This window comes from Microtus oregoni, unplaced genomic scaffold (assembly GCF_018167655.1).
Source record: "Microtus oregoni isolate MIOR12 unplaced genomic scaffold, Mior012 000107F_ref0000227, whole genome shotgun sequence".
NCBI classification, from domain to species: Eukaryota; Metazoa; Chordata; class Mammalia; order Rodentia; family Cricetidae; genus Microtus; species Microtus oregoni.
In genome coordinates this window covers 2,878,512-2,905,237 of record NW_024544725.1, presented here as the reverse complement: position 1 = coordinate 2,905,237, position 26,726 = coordinate 2,878,512, and the positions used below count along the sequence as shown (strand labels likewise).

The 26,726-nt window shown below is 36.5% G+C and overlaps 1 protein-coding gene across 1 annotated transcript in view; it reads left to right on the top strand.

Annotated features, from left to right (window-relative positions):
- Positions 1–26,406, top strand: part of LOC121443472 (rab proteins geranylgeranyltransferase component A 1-like) — a 172,353-nt gene extending 145,947 nt beyond the window's left edge. The window contains 4 exon segments of the mRNA XM_041645222.1: positions 14,447–14,455; positions 14,458–14,544; positions 22,169–22,329; positions 26,215–26,406. Of these exon segments, the coding sequence (XP_041501156.1) occupies positions 14,447–14,455; positions 14,458–14,544; positions 22,169–22,329; positions 26,215–26,406 (449 nt within the window).
- Positions 26,407–26,726: the final 320 nt, after the last annotated feature.

Genomic DNA, 26,726 nt, shown 5'->3' with positions numbered 1-26,726 from the left:
ATGGAAATGCCAACTATCTTCTTATGATCATTGCACATTATACACATGTTTTATTGTGTTATTACACTATTCCATATAATACATAAAATTTAACTTTTATAGAACAAGCCTATAGAGACTTGTCGCCTAAGGAAACTAGAGATCTGGTCCTTCAAAATAAAAGTGTTTTCAATATCTTCTTAAATTAATTTTCAGTACATTAGAAGCAACTCCCATAGGATAAGGTTGACTACTGCTTAGAAATGTCATTTGTGGATACACACTATTCCAATCCTTCATTATTTATTCAACACACCCTACTATGCAGTGATCTCCTCGGGTAGAGCCAAAACTGTTTTACCGATCTTCACCTTTTTAACATATATCTCACATTTACTTGCTATGCTGTTATAATTTACAGATATCAGAATCATTCATTATTATTATCCATTGTAATTCAGCAGTGCCCTTGAAGGCTACTGAGGTGTTGAGGCCTATTTGCTCCTATGCTAAATGACCCTGTGTCATGCTTTTGTCACTTCTTGTGTCTACATTTTATATGTCTTCCTTTGTTCTCCTTGTCAGGCTGCTTTCCTGCGCCTGGCAGAATGTGCTCTCTGGCAGCACAAAGTACTGAAAGAAAAAACAAAACCAAAACCTAACATTTAGAAGTCAAAATTCTCTCAACACAGTCAGAAATAACTGTTCACCAAACTTGTTCTGTATCACTGATTTATCTCCCACGATACCTTATTAGCCAGACTTAATCTACCGACGGTCAGAAACCAAGATAAGTAAGCTTGCCTATAATACCTGTAATATTAGCATAAATAAGTCCTTAGTGACGGATTGGGTAGTAAGTTTTTTGTTTAAAATATTAGGAAAATAAAACAGGTACACTCCCAGTTTTTTGACTGTTGAGAAACACCCCTTTGGATAAAAGCAACATTACTGTACTTGCAATTAAGATGGAGACCAGTACTTCTTAAGGTGCTCATTTCTTCTAGTAATACAGTCCTTTTCTTGGCAACCCTGGATTAGGTAAATTATTATAGAATTTGTTACAGATTTAAAAGTCTTTACATCAACTCAAAGTCGTGTTCTCTTGGTTAATTTGGTTTTGTGCCACTGGGACTATTTAGAATTTGGCATTATTGTGTTTTGTAAAGCCAAACAAATCGTATTATTTCCTAAATGAAGTTTTTTTCTAAAATCATTTATGAATGAGCAATCATCATCTCTGCAACCTTTCCATTTGACATTCAAGTTCATGTTTTTTTATAGTTATTCATATGCTGTGCAGTTAGAAATCTTTTCCTATACATAATAATCAGGCAGTAACAGCTGTTTTATTCTGGGATTTTATGTTACAGGAAGTTATTTATCTGTGAGATGACTATAGATTTGTGAATATCATATATAATAATGAATAATCTAAAGTTTCATGAAGGTTCTTGTTTATATATTTCTTCCTGGTTTTCAGCCCTACTAGGAAAAAGGTTACATACCATTAATGAAACAAGTTTAGATAATTTTAAACAATTTTCAGTATCTTCTTCCGTTTTGTTGCTTGAAAATGTGATATTTCCAATTGTCCTTATTAGTATTGTTACAAAGCACAGATTTTATTTTCTAAGTATGCTGAAATTTTTTCCTCTTGATCTCAGGTTAACAATCTGGAGCGGTGTTTTTTAAGCTTAAATGTTTCCGTGAAAGTGGAAGTTGAGTCAAGTTTTATTTATTTATTTATTTATTAAAGATTTCTGCCTCCTCCCTGCCACCGCCTCCCATTTCCCTCCCCCTCCCACAAACAAGTCCCCTTCCCTCATCAGCCCGAAGAGCAATCAGGGTTCCTTGCCCTGTGGGAAGTCCAAGGACCACCCACCTCCATCCAGGTCTAGTAAGGTGAGCATCCAAACTGCCTAGGCCCCCACAAAGCCAGTACGTGCAATAGGATCAAAACCAAATCAGGAGCAGAAGGAGAGAGAGCACGAGCAAGGAACTCAGGACCGCGAGGGGTGCACCCACACACTGAGACAATGGGGATTTTCTATCGGGAACTCACCACGGCCAGCTGGCCTGGGTCTGAAAAAGCCTGGGATAAAACCGGACTCTCTGAACATAGAGGACAATGAGGACTCCTGAGAACTCAAGAACAATGACACTGAGTCAAGTTTTTCAAAGTTGGTTTATGAAACCAAATTGTGTGACATGTGCCAAACTCATTTCCCCATTTGGCAGTATAAAGAAAACGTTTTTTCTGACCCTTTCACTTTTATGGGCACATCCAGGCATTCTTATTTGTGCTATTTTGCATAAATTACAGTTGACTTTTATAAATCTATATGAAGGATAAGTTATGAGCCACATCAACCCCTATACATATACATTACATTTTTTTTGGTGATACAACAAAACATACTTTGTTGACTAGCTTGTATTTCAAAATTCCTTTAAAACCTTTGAAACAGATTTGTGTTTTTGTATTCAGTGAATAATTTTAGTGTGTCTGACTTCAGAACATTGAGGAACAGACTTCTTACCTTTTTTAACAGCCATTTGCTTATTCTTATTTTATATTCAGATTTTAATGCTGTAAATTTTTGGTTTGCACTTTTATTATCAATAAAATTTTATAGTTTAGAGAATTGGCTTTATAAGACTTTAGCAGTGATAGTACAGATGACCTAATACCACACTTTCTGCTTAATCATGAGGACACCAAGGCCTGAGAGAAAAACTGCATTAGCATTACAGATAGAGAAAGCAGAAGAAACATGAAAAAACAGGACTGTATTATCGTGCTGTACTGTCTCACCCAGCTACCAGATATTAAACTTGTCATTTTTGTATGTCCTCCTGTATGTATTTCAATGTATTTCTGAGTGGAAATCTTCTGTCTTTCTAATCAGTATCTTGTGAGAGATATTAGTGTTCCAAAGCAAGTTTTCTAAATAGTTATTTCTGACTTTGTGCTGAGAGAATTTAGACTTCTAAATGCTAGGTTTCTTTTTTTCCTTTCTATTTTCAATGATAATGACTGTGATTAGTAACTGGTTTTGCAAGGGTTATCATTACAGACTGGTAATTAAATATTACTTTTATATATGATTTCTTAATGCCAATATAAGTCTTTTGATATCATAGGAATGGTAATCAACAATATATTGAGTTATCTTTTTAGCCCAGTAAGCCTTTAAGCAGTTGCTCAATAAAGTGAAGAGAATGTAGTTTGTAAATTTTACAGTTAGGATTTGCATTTTATTTTAATCAGTTATCAAGCACAGTATGTACTCACTCATAAGTGAATGTTAGATGTAAAGCAAAGGATAACCAGGCTACAATCCACAGCCACAGAGAAGCTAGGTAACAAAGAAGACCCTAAGAGTGGACAAGCACAGATTACCCTAGGGAGGGGAAATATATGAATTCCCCTGGGTAAACTGAAGGTTAGCGGGAGGAGAGGAGAGGAGAAGAGGGATAAGAACACGAGAGAACAGGATGGTAGAGTTGGAGGATGGACAGAGAGGGAGAGCAATTAAAGAGGTAATTTAATAGAGGGAGCCATTATGGGGTAGGGAGAAACCAGGGGCTAGGGAAACACGGAGGAATCCACAAGGATGACTCCAGCTAAGATTCCTAACAATAGCAGAGCGGAGAAGGTGCTTGAATGGGCCTTCCCTGTAATCAGATTGGTGACTAACTCCTAGTTATCATTATAGAACCTATATCCAGTAACTGATGGAAGCAGATGCAGAGATTCACAGCCAAGCATGGGCCCATCTCTTAGAGTCCAGTTGAAGAGACGGAGGAAGGATTATACTAGCAAGCAGGGGTCAAGATCATGATAAGGAAACCCATAGAGACAGCTGATCTGAGCTAGTAGGAGCTCATGGACTCTGGACTGGGGAGCCTGCATGGGACTGAACTAGGCCCTCTGAATGTGGTGGACAATTGTGTGTGTGGCTTGGTCTTTTGGGGGACCCTGGCATTGGGACCGGAATTTATCCCTGGTGCATTAGCTGGGTGTTTGAAAACCATTTCCTATGGTGAGTTACCGTGCTCAACCTTGACATGGGGAGTAGGGTGAGAGGCTTGGTCCTGCCTTAACTTGATAGTGCAGGCTTTGTTGATTGGCCATGGGAGGCCTTACCTTTTCTGAGGAGTGCATGGGAGGTAGAGGGGAGGCAAGGGAGGGGGAAATGTGGTTAGTATGTAAAATGAATTTTAAAAAGAAAAAGAAATTCTCATAATGCCTGTGGGAAATGTTGCAACTAGTGTTGCATATTTCATAATAAAAGTTGTCGGTAGATGCTAATTAAATATAATACTTTTAGGAAATTATTTTCTCTGCCTGATCTAATTTATAGACTTGTTCACATTAATTGAGTGAGATAATTCCATAAAGAAAAAATAAACTTTTGGAATGAAAGTACATGTCTTATAGCAAATAAGAGAAATATGACAATATGCTGTACAGGTTGGCTTTGAATTTGTATTATACTTATAAGGCAATCACATATTTTTGATCATGTATCTTTTGAACACAGCTGTGTTGACAACCACAGTTTTTCCTAAGAAAGCTCAAATAAATGCATATACTATTATTTCTAACATTACAAACAAGTATTTGTAGTAGCAAAACTATAATATCCCTTGTAAATATATTCAGTGGAATCTAGTAATCATATATTATAATAGGAAATCCTGTAGAATAGAACTTTGTTTTGACATAAACTCTCAGGTGTATATATATATATATATATGTGTGTGTGTGTGTGTGTGTGTGTGTGTGTGTGTGTATGTGTGTGTGTACGTGTGTGTGTATGTGTGTGTGTATTTATATGCATATAAATGTACTATGTATGTACAAAATATGGGGATTCAAATCCAACATTCCACTTGTTACGCAAATAACAAAATTGATAATTGCATGATGTTGTAAACATATTTTTCTTTTTTTCTTTTCTCTTTTTTTTGAATTACTTTTCTTTTTTTATTTATTAAAAAGTTTAAAAGTTCCACCCCCTCCCATTTCCCTCCCCTTCCCCCCCATCCCTCTCCAGTCCAAAGAGCAGTCAGGGTTCCCTGCCCTGTGGGAATCCAAGGTACTCCCCCCTCCATCCAGGTCTAGGAAGATGAGCATCCAAAAAGACTAGGCTCCCACAAAGCCAGTACATGCAGTAGGATCAAAACCCAGTGCCATTGTCCTTGGCTTCTCAGTCATCCCTTATTGACCGCCATGTTCAGAGAGTCCAGTTTGATCACATGTTCCATCAGTCCCAGTCCAGCTGTCCTTGATGAGCTCCCAATAGATCAGCCCCACTGTCTCAGTGGGTGGGCACACCCCTCGCGGTCCTAATTTCCCTGCTCATGTTCTCCCTCCTTCTGCTCCTCATTTGGACCATGGATGCTCAGTCCAGTGCTGCAATGTGGGTCTCTGTCTCTATCTCCATCCACCGCCAGATGAAGGTTTTATGGTGATATGCAAGATATTCATCAATATTGCTATAGGAAGCCGGGCGATGGTGGCGCACGCCTTTAATCCCAGCACTCGGGAGGCAGAGGCAGGCTGATCTCTGTGAGTTCAAGCCCAGCCTGGTCTACAGAGCTAGTTCCAGGACAGGCTCCAAAGCCACAGAGAAACCCTGTCTCGAAAAAAAAAAAAATATTGCTATAGGATAGGGCCAGTTCATGCTCCCTGTCCTCAGCTGTCCAAGAAACTGGCTGGGGACATCTCCTTGGACCCCTGGGAACCCCTCTAGAGTCAAGTCTTTTGCCAACCCTAAAATGGCTCCCTTAATTAAGATATATACTTCGCAGCAAACATATCCACCATTCCTCCATCCCAATCATCCCATTTCCCCAAGCTCTCCCCTTCTCACTTTTCTCTCCCCATCTCCCCTTACCCTCACCTCACCCCCGAGCTCCCAATATTTGCCTGGCAATCTTATCTACTTCCATTATCCAGGAGGATAACTATATGTTTTTCTTCAGGTTCACCTTCTTATTCAGCTTCTCTAGGATTACGAATTATAGGCTCAATGTCCTTTATTTATGGCTAGAATCCAGTTATAAGTGAGTACATACCATATTCATCTTTTTGGTTCTGGGTTACCTCATTCAGGATAGTGTTTTCTATTTCTATCCATTTTCATGCAAAATTCAAGATGTCATTGTTTTTACCCCTTAGTAGTACTCTAGTGTGCATATATGCCACAATTTCTTTATCCATTCTTCCATTGAGGGACATCTAGGTTGTTTCCAGGTTCTGGCTATTACAAACAATGCTGCTATGACATGGTTGAACAGATGCTTTTGTAGTATGATAGGGCATCTCTTTGGTATATTTCCAAGAGTGGTATTGCTGGATCCTGGGGTAGGTTGATCCCGAATTTCCTGAGAAACCGCCACACTGATTTCCGAAGTGGTTGTACAAGTTTGCATTCCCACCAGCAATGGATGAGTGTTCCCCTTACTCCACATACTCTCCAGCAAAGGCTATCATTGGTGTTTTTAATTTTAGCCATTCTGACAGGTGTAAGATGATATCTCAAAGTTGTTTTGATTTGCATTTCCCTGATCGCTAAGGAAGTTGAGCATGACCTTAAGTGTCTTTTGGCCATTTGAACTTCTTCTGTTGAGAATTCAATGTTCAGTTCAGTACCCCATTTTTAATTGGGTTAATTAGCATTTTAATGTCTAGTTTCTTGAGTTCTTTATATATTTTGGAGATCAGACCTTTGTCTGTTGCGGGGTTGGTGAAGATCTTCTCCCAGTCAGTAGGTTGCCTTTTGGTCTTGGTCCTAATGACAGTGTCCTTTGCTTTACATAATCTTCTCAGTTTTAGGAGACCACATTTATTCAATGTTGCCCTTCTTTTCTGTGCTACTGGGGTTATACGTAGGAAGTGGTCTCCTGTGCCCATATGTTGTAGACTAGTTCCCACTTTCTCTTCTATCAGGTTCAGTGTGTTCAGATTGATATTGAAGTCTTTAATCCATTTGGACTTGAGTTTTGTGCATGGTGATAGATATGGATCAATTTTCACTCTTCTACAGGTTGACAACCAGTTCTGCCAGCGCCATTTGTTGAAGATTCTTTCTTTCTTCCATTGTATACTTTTAATTCCTTTATCGAAAATGAGATGTTCATAGGTTTGTGGGTTAAAATCTGGGTCTTCTATTCGATTCCATTGGTCGACTTCTCTGTTTTTATGCCAACACCAAGCTGTTTTCAATATTGTAGCTCTGTAATAAAGTTTGAAGTCAGGGATGGTAATGCCTCCAGACGTTCCTTTATTGTATACGATTGTTTTGGCTATCCTTGGTTTTTTGTTTTCCATAAAAGTTGATTATTGTTCTCTCAAGGTCTGTGAAAAATTTTGTTGGGATTTTAATGGAAATTGTGTTGAATTTATAGATTGCCTTTGGTAGAATTGCTATTTTCTCTATGTTGATCCTACCCATACAAAAGCATGGGAAATCCTTCCAATTTCTGGTGTCCTCCTCAATTTCTTTCTTCAATGCCTTAAAGTTCTTGTCAAATAGATCTTTCACTTCCTTGGTTAGAGTTACCCCAAGATACTTTGTGCTGTTTGTGGCTATTGTAAAAGGTGAAGTTTCTCTGGATTTCCTCTTTGCTTCTCTATCCTTTGTGTATAGGAAGGCTACTGATTTTTTTGAGTTGATCTTGTGTCCTGCCACATCACTGAAGTTATTTATCAGCTGTAGAAGTTTTTTGGTAGATGTTTGGGGGTCACTAATGTACACTATCATATCATCTTCAAAAATGAAAGTTTGACTTCTTCCTTTCCAATTCAAATCCCCTTGATCTCCTATAGTTAGAACTTCAAGCACTATCTTGAAGATATATGGTGAAAGTGGACAACCTTGTCTTGTTCCTGATTTTAGTTGCTTTTTCAGCATCTAATGAAAGAATCATTAGGTTTTTTTTTCTTTCAGTTTATTTATATGGTGGATTACATTGAAAGATTTTCGTATATTGAACTAACTCTGCATCTCAGGGGTGAAGCCTACTTGATTATAATGGATAATTTTTTTAATGTGTTCTTGGATCCTGTTTGCGAGAATTTTATTGAGAATTTTTGCATCAATGTTCATGAATGAGATTGGTCTGTAAGTCTCTTTCTTGATTGGGCCTTTGTGTAGTTTTGGAATCAGGGTAACTAGCTTCATAAAAAGTTTGATAGTGACTCTTCTGATTCTGTTATGTGAAACACATTAGGAGTATAGGTATCAGCTCTTCTTGGAAGTTCTGAAAAAATTCTGCATTAAAACCATCAGGTCCTGGGCTTCTTTTGAGTGGGAGTTTTTTTTTTTATAACAGCTTCTATTTCCACACAAGTATTTAAATTGTTCACCTGGTCTTGATTTAATTTTGGTAAATGGTACTTATCTAAAAACAAGTCCATTTCTTACATTTTCCAACTTTGTGGCATATAAGCTTTTGTAGTAAGATCTAATGATTCTCTGAATTTCCTCAGTGTCTGTTGTTATGTCCCCCTTTTTCATTTCTGATCTTGTTAATTTGCATGTTCTCTCTCTGCCTTTTGATTAGTTTGGATAAAGGTTTGTCAATCTTGTTGACGTTCTCAAAGAACCAGCTCTTTGTTCTATTGATTCTTTGGCTTGTTTTCTGTGTTTCCATTTTGTTGATTTCTGCCCTCAATTTGATTAGTTCCAGTCTTCCACTCCTTCTGGGTGAGTCTGCTTCTTTTTTTTTAGAGCTTTCAGCTGTGCTGTTAAGTCTCCAATGTGGGCTTTCTCCGTTTTTTTTTTTTTTTAATGTGGACACATAGAGCTATGAACTTTCCTCTTAGGACTGCTTTCATAGTGTCCCATAGGTTTGGGTATGTTGTGGCTTTATTTTTGTTGAATTCAAGGAAGACTTTAATTTCTTTCTTTATTTCTTCCCTGACCCAGGGGTGGTTCAGTAGTTGACTGTTCAACTTCCAAGAATTTGTAGGCTTTCTGTGGGTTGAATTATTGTTAAATTCTAACTTTGTTCAATGGTAATCCGATAAGACACAGGTGGTCACTAATATATTTTTTTTATCTGTGGAAATTTGCTTAGTTACCAAGTATATGGTCAATTTTCAAGAAGGTTCCATGAGATGCTGAGAAAAAGGTATATCTTTCCTATTTGGGTGGAATGTTCTGTTCTCTAGATGTCTGTTAAGTCCATTTGATTCATTACCTCCATTAATTCTCTTATTTCTCTATTAGGTTTCTGTCTGATTGACCTGTCCATTGGTGAGAGAGGAGTGTTGAAGTCTCCTACTATTAGTGTGTGGGGTTTGATATCTGCCTTGAGTTCTAGTAATGTGTCTTTCACATAAGTGGGTACTTTTATATTAGGGGCATAGATATTCAGGATTGAGACTTCATCCTGATGGATTGTTCCTGTTATGGGTATAAAGTGTCCATCTCCATCTCTTCTGATTGGTTTTAGTTTGAAGGCAATTTTGTTAGAAATTAGAATGGCTACACCTGCTTGTTTCTTAGGTCTGTTTGCTTGAAAACCTTTTCCCAACCCTTTACTCTGAGTAGATGTCTGTCTTTGTGGTTGAGGTGTGTTTCTTATAAACAGCAGAATGTTGGATCCTGTTTTCGTATCCAATCTCTTAGCCTGTGCCTTTGTATAGGTGAATTGAGTCCATTGATATTAAGTGATATTAATGACCAGTGGTTGTTCACTCTGTTTATTATTTTTTTTCCTTTTTGGGTGGTAGTTTATGTGTTTCCCTTCTTTGAGTTGTGCTGGTGAAGGGTTGCTAGGTTTCTGAGTTATTGTGGTCATTGTTGGATTCCTTGGTTTGTGATTTTCCTTCTATTACTTTCTGTAAGGCTGGATTTGTGGCTACGTATTGTTTAAATTTGTTTTTATCCTGGAAAATTTTGTTTTCTCCATTGATGGTGAATGAAAGCTTGGCTGAGTATAGTGGTCTGGGCTTGCATCCATGGTCTCTTAGTTTCTGCAGCACATCTATCCAAGATCTTCTGGCTTTCATGGTTTCCATAGAGAAGTCAGGTGTAAGTCTGATCGGTTTACCATTATAAGTTACTTGACCTTTTTCCTTTGCAGCTCTTAATATTCTTTCTTTATTCTGTATGTTTTGTGTTTTGATTATTATATGGTGAGGGGATTTTTTTTTTATTTAGTCTATTAGGTGTTCTGTATGCTTCTTGAACCTTCATAGGAATATCTTTCTTTAGGTTGGGAAAGTTTTCTTCTATTATTTTGTTGAATATATTTTCTGGACCTTTGAGCTGTAATTCTTCTCCTTCTTCTAACCCTATAATTCTTAGGTTTAGTCTTTTTATTGTGTCCCTGATTTCCTGAATGTTTTGTGATGAGAATTTGTTGGATTTGCTATTTTCTTTGATCAGTGCATTTATTTTCTCTATGGTGTCTTCAGCAGCTGAGATGCTTTCTTCTATCTCTTGTATTCTGCTGGTTATGCTTGTTTCTGTAGTCTCTGTTCATTTACCTAGATTTTTCATATCCAGCCGGCCCTCGGTTTGTGTTTTCTTCATTACCTCCATTTCAGTTTTCAAGTCTTGAACTGTTTCCATTATCTCTTTGATTGTTTTTTCTTGGTTTCCTAGGGTATCTTTTACGGATTTACTCATATCTTCAAACTTTTTGTTATTCTTCTCATCCATTTTGTTAAGGGAGTTTTTCATATCCTGTTTAAGGGAGTCTATCACTTTCATAATGTCAATTTTTTCTACATCATCTGGATTAGGGTGTTCATGTCTTCCTGTTGTATGTTCGCTAAGTTCTGGTGTTACCATGTTGTTTTTCAGATTGTTGGAGGAATTCTTGCATTGGCGCGTGCCCATCTCTTCCTTCAAATGCTCTCAGGTGGATCTTCTGGTACAGGATCAGGGCCCCTTGCTGTCCAGGGACCTTGCAGACAAAAGGTCTAGTTTGGTGCCTGCAAGCTTAGTGAAACAAAGGAACTCCTGCCCGGTTGTACTCATCACCAGGTCCTGGCCCAAATACAGGCTGAGCTGGGGGTGGGGGGGGTCTTATGTCCCCAGAGAAGGTACGGGGCGCCTGTGCAGAAGCTGGGATGGGATAGGAAGAGAGAGTCAGTAGCTGGGGAGAGAAGCCCCTGCAGAATGACCAGAAAGATTAGGGGGTTGAGGAATGTCGGCTCTCCATTTCTGGGGCAGAATGGGGCTTCTGCCACCAGTCCGGAACACACTCACCCCTCCATTGGATATTCTGGTACAGGATCAGGACCCCTTGCTGGCCAGAGACCTAGCAGACAAAACCTAGAATAGAACTTTTGAAAATCTCACAGAACTGTAAACTTTGAACATTGGGTTACCATCAATGCATGATGATTTTGTGAGATAAACAGAAAAGTAAAAGTGATTGAAAAGCATCACATGGTGAAGTGGAGGAAAGTAGGATCGAACTTCTATGTAGTGACTTCTATATACTTAGCATAACTTAGAAAATGTTTTGTATTATAATGTGCACTACTGACTGTAATGACTATCTGTGTTTTCTACAGAGGTCGACAGTCACAGTCTATCTTCTCATGACAGTAGAGAGGACAGATGTTCCCCAGGCACATACGTGGTACTCATCAAGCTGAGTCCCAGTTTTTCCTTTTACCGGCTTTGAGATATCTGCTCCACTCTTAACCTTCCACCTCTTTTCTCCATTAGAATGATAATGTTGTATGTGCGAAATAAAATAGTGTTTATAACATGCATGCACAGACAATTCTAGGATTTTTTAAATTTATTTAAGAATTTCTTTAATGCATCTTATAATTTTATGAGCAATTCTTGGCCAGATTTAATTTGAGGGTGGTGAGATCTCTTAGAACTTTCTGTGCTTTTGTCATGGTATATGAATTTCCTGCATTTCACATAAGAAGTCAGTCAGATTGTACTCATACTCATATGTGTGTATGAGGGGGATTGGTGTGTACATGACTCTTGAACGATGGCAGTAATTAATACGAGCTCATGACAAGGACATTTCATTAGCAACAAGTGTGTTTATTAAACACTGACTAAGTAAAAGTTTTGTTTGAGAAATAGAGAAAAGTGATTTTTAAAGTTTGGTCCCGCAAAGGATCCATGAGGTATAAAGATTGATAGTTCAATTTCAAAAATAATCCTAATTTAAAATAACGCTTAATAATCTCTAATACAAAGAACTCCAAAGTGGAATCAGAGAAATTTAAAATTATTAAAGTAAACTGTAATATGACTTTCTTTGGTAGACCAGGAGGGCTACAAAGTTTGATATTTTGATCACATGTATAAAAGTTCCCCAGGGCTTAGGATAGGGTTCTTTGCATAAAGTGCTCGTGTAAGATGAGAACTTGAATTATGATCCCCAGCACCCATTTGAAAACCACTCACTCCTGCAGTCTCAGTGCTAAGAAGCAGAGACAGATGGACCCCTGGGGGTCTACTGGCAAGCCATTCTAGCTGAAACCCAGAGCCCCCAGGACCAGTGAAAGACACTGTCTCAGAAAATAAGATCCTACTGAGGAGTACATCACAATGTCAGCCTCTGACCTCAACACATCACCCTCACAGGAAAGCTCACCTGCTCCTGACACACATATACATCACACATCTCTGTCACACACACACATATACCCACAGTTCCCCATTTCATTCACCAATATTTTCCATCATTTGAATAAGAGATTGATTTTATTATGTATTAATTATACAAAGGAACAGATTTTATTATAACGTTTGCATACACTCATGAAATGTGCTCTGATGATAGTCACATACACCTGGTAACCTTTCTAGGTTTCCTCACGCCTTCTCTTTTTACACCCTAAGTACTCCCACTTCTGTGTCCACGCACCTTCTCCCAAAATTATACACTTATAAAAAGGGGGGGATACTTGTCTTTTGGGTCTGACTTATTTTGTTTGGCAGAATAATATTAAATTCCATCTAGTTTCATATAGACCACATGATTTGGTTCTTCTTTATGGCTAGTTAAAACTCTGGTGTGGATATATGCTACACTTTCTATATCTATGGAATGAATTTAAATGTAAGAGTCCTATTTTGATTTGGGCTTTCATAAAATTTGAAATATCTTTACAGGGTTGTTCAAAATTCTACTATTGTAAAACTCTTAGAAGAGAGATGTATATGCCTTTTTAGTGGTATATTTGGAAAAGAATGTCTTGGTACTTTCTCTTCTCTGTTATATTGTTATATTGTTTTTTGCTGATATTTTATCCCACTATACACACAGTCTATCTTTCAGTACATAAGACTTTCTCGTTGTGGAAAATTTGTTTAACTGTGCAAAGATGTGTTGCTGTTTTTTACCTGATTTGTAAAAGGCACCTTATTGTTCTAATAAAAGCTAAACAGCCAATAGCAAGGGAAGAGCTATAGGTGGAACTTCTAGGCAGGGAGAATAAGTAGGAGGAGGAATTTAGGATGAGGTGGTGTCAAGGGAGAAGAGAAAAGAAAAGGAGACAGTGGGTAGATTGGCCAGATAGACAAACATGGAAGATGCAGCAAAGTCAGACTTACAGAATAAAGAAAGTTAAAAAGCCCTGAGACAAACCGTAGATGAACAAAAACAACTTAACATTAAAAAGCTAATGGGGCAAAGCCTAAGCTAAAGCCAAGCATTCATAATTAATAATAAGTCCCCATGAGAAGCTGATCGGAGGCCCAAAGAAAATGCCACTACACTTTCTCTTTGGACATATACCTTAAGAAGTTCTGTCAGTCCTTGCACATGAGAGTATATTCTCAAACCTAAACATTATCCAGGTCTAGGTGGTGTGAGTAATTTAGAATTCCTCAAAATATTATATAGACTTTTGACTCCCATTTTATGGACTTTGAAGTATTCTATGATTCAAACTAAGTCATCAGTGTTTCCTCAAAAAGGTTTTATGAAATCTCTGAAATGATAGATGATTTGTTGTTAACTTATCAACCAAGTGTTAATAATGGATTCTTCTTTTTGCTAATAAATATACTTTGCTCGCTCTCACCACCCGTGTGTGTGTGTTTGTGTGTGTGTGTGTGTGTGTGTGTGTGTGTGTGTGTGTTTGAAAGAGAGAGAGACATGTGCGTGCATATACAAATGATTTCGTAAGCTTCATTACTTTATGTTTTGCAAAATTAACTTTAGCTGTTACTTACCTTTTTTATGTTTTGCAAAATTAACTTTAGCTGTTACTTACCTTTGGGTGTTAGTGTGATTTTTTTCTTTGAACTATCATTCATATACATTTAATTTTTTGTATGGCATGATATATTGGTTTTACCTGTACCCTTATTATTAGATTGTAAATTCATTGAACAGAGGATCCCTGATTTGTTCAATCACTACTGCCCATGATACTTAGTACTTTGAATATGAATAAAACAGTTACGATAAGCAGGTAGTCAAGATGGTTTTGTGTTTTTTTTTCCAGATTTGGTGCATTGACTTGTGTGTCTTCTAAAACAGCAAGAGAAGATTTAGAACCAGTAGTACAGAAATTGTTTACTCCATATACAGAAATGGAAGCAGGTAAGAAAATAGGGCAGTTGTGGTGGACAGTTAATGTAACATGATATTCCCCTTAGATATCTCAGGAACTGAACTGAGCCTGAATTAAAGTTCAGTATTTTAATTTTTTTATTCAGCAATTACTCCCACATATTTACTAAGGATTTTGAACATAGTCATTGCACAAAGAAAAGATGTGCAGTCTTTATTGTTAAGGGAAAGTACTCACACGTATAGACAAAAACCCCATAATTATCAAATGCACATTTATATGCATACATACTCACATGCCTGAGAAAGGGGAAGTACTGTTGGGAAATTTATTAATTAGTTTTGTTAGTATTACAGGCACTTTTTCATAGCTATATTTCTTTTGCAGGATTTTTATGAAAAATATATAGTTCTTTATAAAATGTTTATTTAACTTTCAAAAGATTAAAATATTAATTGGCAAGTATATAAGTCCTGACTATAATTATCTTTAAAGTGCTATATGCCAAATACTTAGCTTTACAAATTGTATCTGTTTCTGACTCATAGTTAAAGAATACATTTCCACTTTGAACTTTTAAAATCACCCCACCCATAGTACGGTACAGCTAGTAGCTCTGAGTGGAAAAAAATATTGCATATATAATATGTGAGTGATCAAAAATATAATGTGATAACTCTTCTTCATGTGTGTGAAGTAAAGGTCATTTTCATTAAAGCATTTTTGTGTTCTCTAGATCCCTTTCACTGTCTTCCCTTCTTACATTGCAGTTTTCTTTAAATGATACATTTATTCAGCCAGCCATTTGTTTTTATTCCTAGTGTTTATGTATTTCGGTCTCCTGTGTGTTGACTACTTTCTTAATGCAGAGATGATACAGAGTGAGATATAAACATTTACATATAAGACACAGTGTTCTATTTATACCTGCTAATCTCATTTCTTTTTGAAACCCCCAGTTGTATAAATTCTTTCAATCTGAAAAACTTCATTTGAGTTTAAATTTAGTCTATTTATGTATATTTTTCATTTGAATGTATTGTATGAATGTTTGAGTTACTGTTAAAATTGTGATTTCTAACTTATAATATATACAACCATATTCCTCAACCTAATGTAGAGTCTTCAGGCTTTAATTGCATCTGTATCTTGCTCATAACCAAGATTATCATTTTCATAGTGTCTCCATTATAATTGCAGTTTATCACTGTGCCACATAATACACTTAACATATCATTATTCCTCACTTTTTAACTACATTTAATTTTCTGGTTTACAAAATCAAGCTGGCGGAAATTGCATGTTGGCTAACTAGCATCCACTAGCCATTTTAGATTTTTAAGATTAACCTTAATGGTTCAAGTTATCCCGGTTTGAAATGATGTATTGTTTGGAACCCCAGGGAAATTCTTTAGCAAGAACTATGCCAGAGGGGTCCTCAGGTGCACCGAGGCACTGCAGAGCTAGTTTGCACTGACACTTTTTATCATCAGGATGAGGTAGTGGTCATATTTTAATTAAAATGTCAGAACAAATACTGTTGGAGTTATTGAAAATGAATCACCAGATAAAGTGAGCACTGGGCAATGGCAGGTCAAAGAGGCAAAGTCACCTGCAGAAGAGAACTCAATTCATTTTCCTGCCTAAATGAGGGAGAAGCAACTTTGCGAGCAATATGAACTTTTCATACATTAAAACACATTCTTCTCTTGCAGAAGCTTGTATGTCTACAGGCTTTTATTGTCTTTTGGTTATTCGGCAATCATCTGAAACTTTGTGGTTTAGAGCATTGTCAGTAGTTTTGCTGAAACATGTAGCAGCAGAAGAATGCTGTGTGGCCTTGTTTGTTTCTCCATGGAGTTCAACATTCTCCATGGTGTTGTGCATTCTGAACCTTTATGAAAATTAGCCTCATCACCTTACAGGAAAGTTCGTTTCCTACAAAGGATGGTGTTCTCTTTACCACTATAAGACTGATTGACAGTGTGTGTTTGGGGGTGGCGGGCAGATTGTGGTAAGGTTCTGAAGACAGTACCTTATCTTTCTTACCTTTCAGGTTCATGAATAGCAGCCAGAAGTATTCAGACTGTCCTCTCCAAAGAAATCATTGTACTCATACCCACCCACCAGGCTCCTTTAAGCACATCAAATATCTCTAAATCTTTGTCTATGTTTTAGTCTAAAGAAATATCAGATGATTTATGCTTAATGAGCCTCATTCTATAGGTTAAAAAATCAGGTCATTTCTTACAATTCATTTTCTTGTGTAGGGTCTAGGTTATCCTTGTAAACATTGAGAGGTGATAAACTGAGTGCTATGCGGGTCTCACTGACAGAACTGTACTGATTTCTTATTTTACCCAGAAATAGAAGATTTTTCAATACAAGGTAAAGCCAGAATTTTGTTAGTACAGTATGTATAAATGTCTAGAATCTAGTATTATCATAGCATCATCTTCTTTTTATTTTTTTAACCCTCCAATCTGCCTGGTTTGTCGAGTTGCCTCATTTATTGTAATCATTTCTATCTCTAACAGCAATGCTTCCTAAAAACAAATTCCCTTCACAGATGAGTGTGAATTTGGTGGCTTGTAAGGATATTAACTGTACCAGGAAAGCAAATGCCATATCTTAATTTCTGGTTTTTATTTCACTTTTATATTCCAGGGCTTATGCAGCTTAGCTAAATGATTTTACTTGTTTCCTGCCCATGGCATGTACCTAGAGACATATCTTGCTTTTATTTGGTTTGCCTTCACTGCTTTTCTTTTCCCTCTTTATTCAGTACATACACTTGTTTAATTACCACAAAATCTTATTCTCTGTCACCTGTTACCTCCTTAGTCTAGCATGTCATCTAATTGATCTGATTGAAATGAGCTATTATTTAGTAGCTTTAGTAGTTTTAACTATTATTTGCTTCAGGGTGTATATTGTTTTTCCAGCGCTCTCTCTCTCTCTCTCTCTCTCTCTCTCTCTTTCTATCTCTATCTCTCTGTCTGTCTGTCTCTCTCTCTCTCTACCTCCAGCTGACCTCCAAGAAAGATGAAGCAATTACATGTCTCTTTGAAGGTTCTAAGGTCAAAGCTTGATGGCTCCCTTGTATCCAGACCATTGATCTTCAGACTATGTCAATTTTCACTTTCAACAGAGTTGCTTGTTAAAGCCTTAACCTTTGTGAAATCTCTTTCCTAAAATCTGTTGAACTATTCATTTCAGCTGTCTTGTATTGAATGAAAGCTGTCCTCAAAGGCAGAGAACACTTATGAACTAGAAGATAGGCTCACCTAATATTTACCTAGATATGACCTGGGTCCTACTAAAGACCTTCCACACCTTAGCTCATTTTCCTGCTGTTGTGTTTGATGCCATTACACATAGATGGCATTTCCCCGCAGTGTTTGATACATGATGCAGAGGTTGTGTTTTTAAATAAATTCTCACAGTTTAGTGAAGCTAAACTCACTAGTCAGTTTAATAAAACTCAAATGAAATTAACTATGAAATACCGTTTTTTTACAGCTTTTGTTAATAAGTAGTTTTTGCTGTGTAATGTGTCTCTGCATGAATTAGTGGTCCCTCAGACTCAGATTTTAGCATCAGTATGAGATTCATTTCCTTGGGGCTGGAGAAAAGAATCAGTGGTTAAGAATTTCTGCTCTTCCTAAGAACCTGACTTCAATTTCTAGTACCCACATGGCAGCTCACAACTGTCTCCAGTTCCTGAGGGATTTTTATGCCCTATTCTAGCTTCTGCATGCAAGTGGTGCACAGCCAAACTCCATTCAAACCACTACCTACCCACATAAAATAGATAATTATGAAAAATTGAAGACTCCTTATAAGAGCACTTCTTTCATTCAGTTCCTTATCTTTTCACCCTAATAATTATGAATTATTCAGGGCAAATAAGAAAATATGGCATATAGCTCTTCCTACAGAAGACGTATTTAAAATTATATAAAATTTATTTATTCTGGGGCCTAGGGCATTCTTATTAATTGAATGATATATTTAGCTAAAATTGTTCTACATTGTTTACTAATTCAATAAGAACAGTAATTGAATAATTACAACTTTAACATTTTCTTGATGATTCACACAGTGTCTCACAGAGTTTCACTACTGTCATAAACATTCCTTATTACCATTATGCAGACTTTTGACTTTTTGGCAGAGTTGGGCTAGAGAAAACTATAATCGATACATGTGATAACAGCAGTTTTTTCTGTCTTCAACCAAAGAAATTTTAATTATAACATTTTAAAAGAAAAGAGGCAGAGGAATGATCATTACTATAATAAGAAATGAGCTGTAGGAATTGAGATTAACAAGATTGCACCTTTCTATAAACACTTTATATTTTCATTATGGAGAATATTACCAAAATGCATTCATAAATTATTTAGTGAATGTATTTTGTGTGCCAGACCCGGTATTAGAAGAAAATGTTAAATACAGGGGAATCAGAACTAAGTCTACTCCATCTGTATGTCCCCAGATCTTATGTCATTGCCTGACATGCATAATGGATGCCTGCTGCTCAGAGAGAACTTGTACTCACAATGACATTTGACCTAGTGGCCTCATTTTTTTTTTTGCAAATTCCTTTTGTTGTTTGCCATTAATTTTGTGATCCAGTAACATAAAGCATTAGAGTGAGAGTTAGTATATATCATTTTAAATTCTGTATGTGTTATTTTAAGTAGTATTTTTAAAGCTATTATTCATATGCCATAAAATTTTCACATTTCAGGTGAAGCTCCAAGTTTTAAAAGCTATAGTCATAGAACTGTCTAAACAGCTGTAGAAACAACTGTAAAACACTTCTGATTCTGCCCTCTGCCAAAAAATTTTCATATCCATAAATAGCCACCTGACCTTTGTCCCCAACCCCCTTCCCTGACCACTAAAGTACCCATTAATTCCTATCTCTATTTGCTATGCTTTTGTTTATTCTGAATAATATCAGTTTATATGATTGTCATCTTATATGTATATACTATTAAGTTACTATATAGCATTAAGTTGTTTTTCTATCTGAAACATGATTTATGTTATCTTTTCACTTAGGGGAGATAAATAAAGGGTGACTAGGATTGTAAGAACTTTAATATTTTGTTGCATCCATCCATTCATTCATTTTTGTGTGCATCTGTAGGCATTGGTCAGAGAACAATTAAGGAATTGTTTCTCTACTTCCATCATGTGAGTCCCACACATGATGGCACACCAGTCTTCAGGCATAGTAACCAGGGTCTTAACCTGCTGAGCCATCTTGCTAACCTTTGAGAATAATTTCTAAAATCTACCTTCTTCTGGACTGAAAAGATTTCATTGTGTGAAATGCCATATTTCACCTTAGAGTTTGTGTTTTCACATTCAGTAATTGCTTATTTATTTATTTTTTATTGAGAAAGGGAAGAAAAAAAAACAAGTTTCCACCTCCTCCCAGCCTCCCATTTCCCTCCCCCTCCTCCCACCCTTCTCCCCCTCCTCCCACTCCTCTCCTCCTCCCTCTCCAGTCCAAAGAGCAGTCAAGGTTCCCTGCCCTGTGGTAAGTCCTAGGTCCTCCCCCCTCTGTCCATATCTAGGAAGGTGAACATCCAAACTGGCTAGGCTCCCACAAAGCCAGCACATTGCGTACAATCAAAACCCCGTGCCATTGTTCTTGGCTTCTCATCAGCCCTCATTGTTCACCATGTTCAGAGAGGGGCCTTTTATACTCATAACAGGAACAGTTCATCAGGATGAAGTCTCAATCCTGAATATCTATGCCCCTAATATAAAAGCACCCACATACAAAAAAGAAACATTGCTAAAACTCAAGGCAGCCATCAAACCGCACACACTAATAGTAGGAGACTTTAACACTCCTCTCTCACCAATGGACAGGTCAATCAGACAGAAACCTAACAGAGAAATAAGAGAATTAATGGAGGTAATGAATCAAATGGACTTAACAGACATCTATAGAACATTCCACCCAAATAGGAAAGAATATACCTTCTTCTCTGTAGCTCATGGAACTTTCTCAAAAATCGACCACATAGTCGGTAACAAAGCAAACATCCACAGTTACAAAAAAAATATTTGTAACCACCTGTGTCTTATCAGATCACCATGGATTAAAGTTAGAATTCAACAACAATGCTACCCCCAGAAATCCTACAAACTCAGGGAAACTGAACAGTCAACTACTGAACCATACCTGGATTAAGGAAGAAATAAAGAAAGAAATTAAAGTCTTCCTGGAATTCAATGAAAATAAAGAAACAACATACTCAAACTTATGGGACACTATGAAAGCAGGCCTAAGAGGAAAGTTCATAGCACTAAGTGCCCACTTAAAGAAAATAGAGAAAGCTCACATTGGAGACTTAACAGCCCACCTGAAAGCTCTAGAAAAAAAGAAGCAGACTCACCTAAGAGGAGTAGAAGACTGGAAATAATCAAACTGAGGGCTGAAATCAACAAAATAGAATCACAGAAAACAATACACAGGATCAATGAAATAAAAAGCTGGTTCCTGGAGAAAATCAACAAGATTGACAAACCCCTATCCAAACTAATCAAACGGCAGAGAGCGAATTTGCAAATTAATAAGATCAGAAATGAAAAGGGGGACATAACCACAGACACAGAGGAAATTCAGAGAATCATTAGATCTTACTACAAAAGCCTATATGCCACAAAACTGGAAAATATAAAAGAAATGGACACTTTTTTAGATAAATACCATATACCAAAGTTAAACCAGGACCAGGTGAACAATCTAAATAGACCTGTTAGTCACGAAGAATTAGAAGCGGTTATCAAAATCCTCCCTACCAAAAAAAGCCCAGGATCAGATGGTTTCAATGCGGAATTCTATCAGAACTTCCAAGAAGAGCTAATACCTATACTCCTTCATGTATTTCACAATATAGAAACAGAAGAGTCATTATCAAATTCCTTTTATGAAGCTACAGTTACTCTGATACCAAAACCGCACAAAGACTCAACCAAGAAAGAGAATTATAGACCAATCTCACTCATGAACATCGACGCAAAAATCCTCAACAAAATACTGGCAAACTGAATCCAAGAACACATCAGAAAAATTATCCATTATGATCAAGTAGGCTTCATCCCAGGGATGCAGGGCTGGTTAAACATATGAAAATCTATCAATGTAATCCATCATATAAATAAACTGAAAGAAAAAAATCATATGATCATTTCATTAGATGCTGAAAAAGCATTTGACAAAATTCAACATCCCTTTATGATAAAAGTCTTGGAAAGATTAGAGATACAAGGGTCATACCTAAATATAATAAAAGCTATATACAGCAAGCCGACAGCTAACATCAAATTAAATGGAGAGAAACTCAAAGCCATCCCACTAAACTCAGGAACACGACAAGGCTGTCCACTCTCACCATACCTCTTCAATATAGTGCTTGAAGTTCTAGCAATAGCAATAAGACAACATAAGGGGATCAAGGGGATTCGAATTGGAAAGGAAGATGTGAACCTTTCGTTATTTGCAGTAATTGCTTATTTATAAAAATATTTTCTATAAAGTCTAATCATGACTTTGTTCGTATTTGGCCATATAGTATAATAAATTATGATTTTCAATTTGATAAAATTTATTTTTACTTCCAGAAAATGAACATATTGAAAAGCCAAGGATTCTATGGGCACTGTATTTCAATATGAGAGATTCATCAGATATTAGCAGAGATTGTTATAATGATTTACCATCCAACGTTTATGTGTGCTCTGGCCCAGACTGTGATCTAGGAAATGATAATGCAGTCAAACAGGTACGGCATGGCATTTCTTAGTTTTGTATTTAAAAAATTGATATTCTGGGATAAGTGAGTAGTTTTTATCCTCCTGGGTAGAGGGGAAAGAAAGTAGTAAAACATCTTTCTTTTTCATTTAATAATCATTGGCTTTTTGTCTGTGAACTACATTGCTACCTTAAATACTCTATCAACTGTTTTACCTCCTTAAATTGTATAAGGAATTATAAAGGCTTATTTATGAGAACTACTTTGAGAATAAATAATGAAAATTTTATAAATATATATTGCTAAAATGAATTTGAAATGCCAATATTCTTAAATATTGCTTCTAATAATCATTGGATTATTGGTGCATATTTAAAAAAAATGTTGTTCTCCAGGAGCCTAAGCCATTTCCAGGAAGGTTAGAACAAGCAAAGTATGTAAGATTTTTTTTTCTTTTTCTTTTTTCTTTTTCATGACAGGGTTTCTTTATGTAGCTTTGCAACCTGTCCTGGAACTCACTCTGTAGAACAGGGTGGCCTCAAACTCACAGAAATCCACCTGCCTCTGCCTCCTGAGTTTTGGGATTAAAGGTGTTCGCCACCAACGCCCGACATATGTAAGATAATTTTACAATGGTTTCATGCATTTCTTAATCTTGGAGAGAATGAGTAATGTAATTTTACGTAATGAACATAACACCATTAATGTTTTGACTCAAGCCAGTGCCTCCAAAGCTGCTCTTATAGTTGCCAAAAAGTATGTTAAATCCATGTGGACAATTCTAGGTAGAATGGTGAAGAAGGGCACACTTATTTTAGATGCCAAATGTACACTCTGATTCCAGTAAGCAGAAGATTCTTAGGACATATTTTAAAAACCCCTTTTTTACCTTGATAGGAAGAAAAGAAGAGAAGGCATGCTTTTAGGCAAATGTGGAAACTTTTGTCAGGTCCTTTTGGCACTTTCATCATTTAATCAGCAAGTCAATAATTTAATGATTTTTAGTAAATTTTGTTCTTCGCAATTCCATGTATGTACTTTGTGTGTTCTAAATACTCTTTTACCCATTCCTATTTCCTTGCCAACCATATCAGTAATCTCCCCCTACACACACACACACACACACAGAGAGAGAGAGACAGAGAGACAGAGAGACAGAGAGAGAGAGACAGAGACTGACTGACTGACAGACAGACTGACAGACACCCTACAAATCTCTTTCCCTGTTTACCAGCTTTGGTTTTGTTTAATGCCTCCATACAGTTTAATTAAGGCCAAGTATGTAACCGTAATTTCAAAACTAACCTTGAGGACCTGAACTAATTAGTATGCAATGGGTTACTCTGCCTCCCCAGTCCTAGAATCTATTGGTTACCAAAATATATGCAGTAAGTGTAGATCACCTTCAGTCCCATCTCCTTCTCTGTACCTGGCAGTTATGAGGGTCTAGCTTCTGTGAACACAGCTGTTATGAATTCATGGTTGCCATGGCTATATCTTTCTTACTTAAAAGATGGTATTTCATGTCTTCTTTCCACCCCCTTGTCAGCAGTTTCCTGAGTTTTATGGAATGTGTGTATGTGGGTGGGGGTGACTCTAAGACCACAGAAGACATGAATTCAATTATATTCTCACCAGTAGCAGCGATCTTTTAGTACCAAGTAGTTTTATTGAATCCTTAAAATACCCTTTCGTCACAGCAATAATTCTATGAACAGTGATGCAGCCTTTTGCTATAATTTTATAAGTCATCATTAGAGCCTAATATTGGTCTTTGAAAATTATGCTAGACCCTGAGCAATGTCACACAAACAGGGAATTACATCTCGTACCCATAGCTTAAGATTTGCATTTATGTCTTAAGCTAATAATGTTGTTTTTACTTAGTGACCCATTTTTCTTGAAAGAAGAAAATTTTCAAAAACCCTTTATCTAATTAACTTTGGTTAGGCTGGTATTTTTTCTGAGTAAACAAAACATTGTTTAAACCAAAATAGGAGAATTTTAAAGTAAAGATTTATAATACAAGTGCTTTTATATATATACTGTATACTAGAAGATTACAGTTAAAAGGCAATTTTTCAACACAGTAGTTTGCTTCACAGAAAGGTAACTTTCATGGGTTATATGAAATATAATGAAGAAAACAGCATTAATGTTTAAATACTCACTAACATGTTATATCTTATATCCACTTGAGGAAAAGTATGCTTTCTTTAAAGAGCATCAGTAATATTTATACATTGCCAATTTATTTGGATAAATTAAGCTCTAATTCCAGTATATCATCATGTGATTAAATGAGTTACCTATTGCCAACTTCTGTTTTCTAATTAAGGAAAGTATTCATGAAAGCTCTCAGAATATTATCTTGGCTTTGCCTATATAAATTACACAGGCTCCTGCAGTGTTGTAATATATTTCTTTTTCAACTAAAAGTCTACATTTTAGCTTTTGGAAATTTTGTTCCTTTCTTTACTTCATATTGCAAAGAGATTGAATATGTGAATCTGACTCTCTTGTATGCATATGTGACAGCTTATGATTCTAAGATGCACTGATGACTTACTAATAATACTTCTGGATCTGACTTTAGAAGCCTCCAGTTCAGTATGCATAGATCTTAAGTGTTCTAACTACAAATATCCAAAATGATATCTGTGGTTGGTTTTATTTTTAAGTAACATAAAAAGTATTTCGAATCATTATGGCATTTTCAAACAAAACTTGATTGTTGTCACTCTGAGTTTGAGCCTTTTTCCTTAATATACTTTCCAAATTCAAGTGAAAGCATGTTTTATTTCATTTGATTTTGGTAACCATTGTACTATGTATGCCAAGATGTCACTATATATACATACACACACACACACACACACACACACACACACACATATATCCAACTAAATGGTTAAATTTTTTAAGTATATACATAGGAAATGTTCTGTTACAAAATATGTGTACACTTGAAGCCTACCTAAAAATCAAATTACTTGCAAATCCATATTAAATTAAAACAAATGGCTATGTGGGGTAAAGGTGCTTGCCATAAAAGCCTGACAACCAGAGCTCAAATCCCATAACCCTAGGTAGATGGAGAAAACCAATTCTGGGAAGTTGTCTTCTGGCTTCTACATATGTACAGTGGCACAAGTATACACACACGCGCGCACGCGCACACACACACATACACACACACACACACACACACACTAAAAATAAATAGTTCAAATCAACTTTAAATGTTTCTATGATTCTGTCATTACCCTTCCACCAAACTCCCAGAATAGTGAAGGTCAATATTTAGGTTGTTCAGCGTGTGTCCTCCTCATTGCAACTTCTCAGCTCTGCCATTAAAGAGAAAACGCAGATATAGATAATAGGTAAACTAATGAGAATTGTGTTCCAATAAATCTTTATTTAAAAAAAATCAAGAGGTAGTCTGGGTTGGACCCTTGGGCCATAGATGGTCAAGTTTTGACCAAACAGATAAAGCAAGAGATATTCTGGGTTGGACCTTACGGCCATAGGTGATTAACTTTTGGCCAAATAGATGACCTTGCATATGTATTACAAAAAAGAGAGAAGCAGTATAGGAAATCAGTATGTTCTTTAACACCTTAAAATGACTCTTCCTCACCAGTTGCCAAAAATAAAAGCCCCCTATCATGATACAAAGCTTTAACTAACAGTAAGGTGGATTATTGCAACTTGCCACATCTATTATATTTATTATTAGTATCATGTTTGCTATTTTATTCTCTTACCTTGTCCTACTAAACTCAACCACATGTACTGGTTAAAACGTAATTACATAAATTTTTAAAGATGTGATTTTTTTTATATAATGCCACAAATGCACATACATTTGAAGCTGATGTTCAAAAATTAATTTGTCCTTTCATCCTTGTCTAGGCAGAAACACTCTTCCAGCAAATCTGCCCAAATGAGGACTTCTGTCCAGCCCCACCAAATCCTGAAGATATTGTCTTTGATGGAGACAGTTCACAACAAGAAGCATCAGAATCCACTGTTATATCAGAGACCAACTCAGAGACTCCCAAGGGAAATACAGACCTGGGATACCCAGAGGAGCCCTCTAAGTAGTGGATATGCATTAGACTTACTATCCTAATTTGAGAATTCTTCTTGGCTTCATAGTCCTGATGGATAGAGTATATGAAAACTTAGAAAGCAACAACTAGTAGGCAAAATTACAAGACGAAATGAGTCCTAGAAATCTAAAGGGCAATTTTCTTCAAAGAAAGCATTTCTGGGAAAATAAAACACTTATAAAGCGCATTGACTTGCCTATTTGAAGATAACAAACCTGTGAGATTAGCATTCCTGGGAATGTAGCTATGATGTTAAAGGGATCCTATGCATTGTAAGTAATTATGTGGTGTTCACATAAATTTGCCACATCT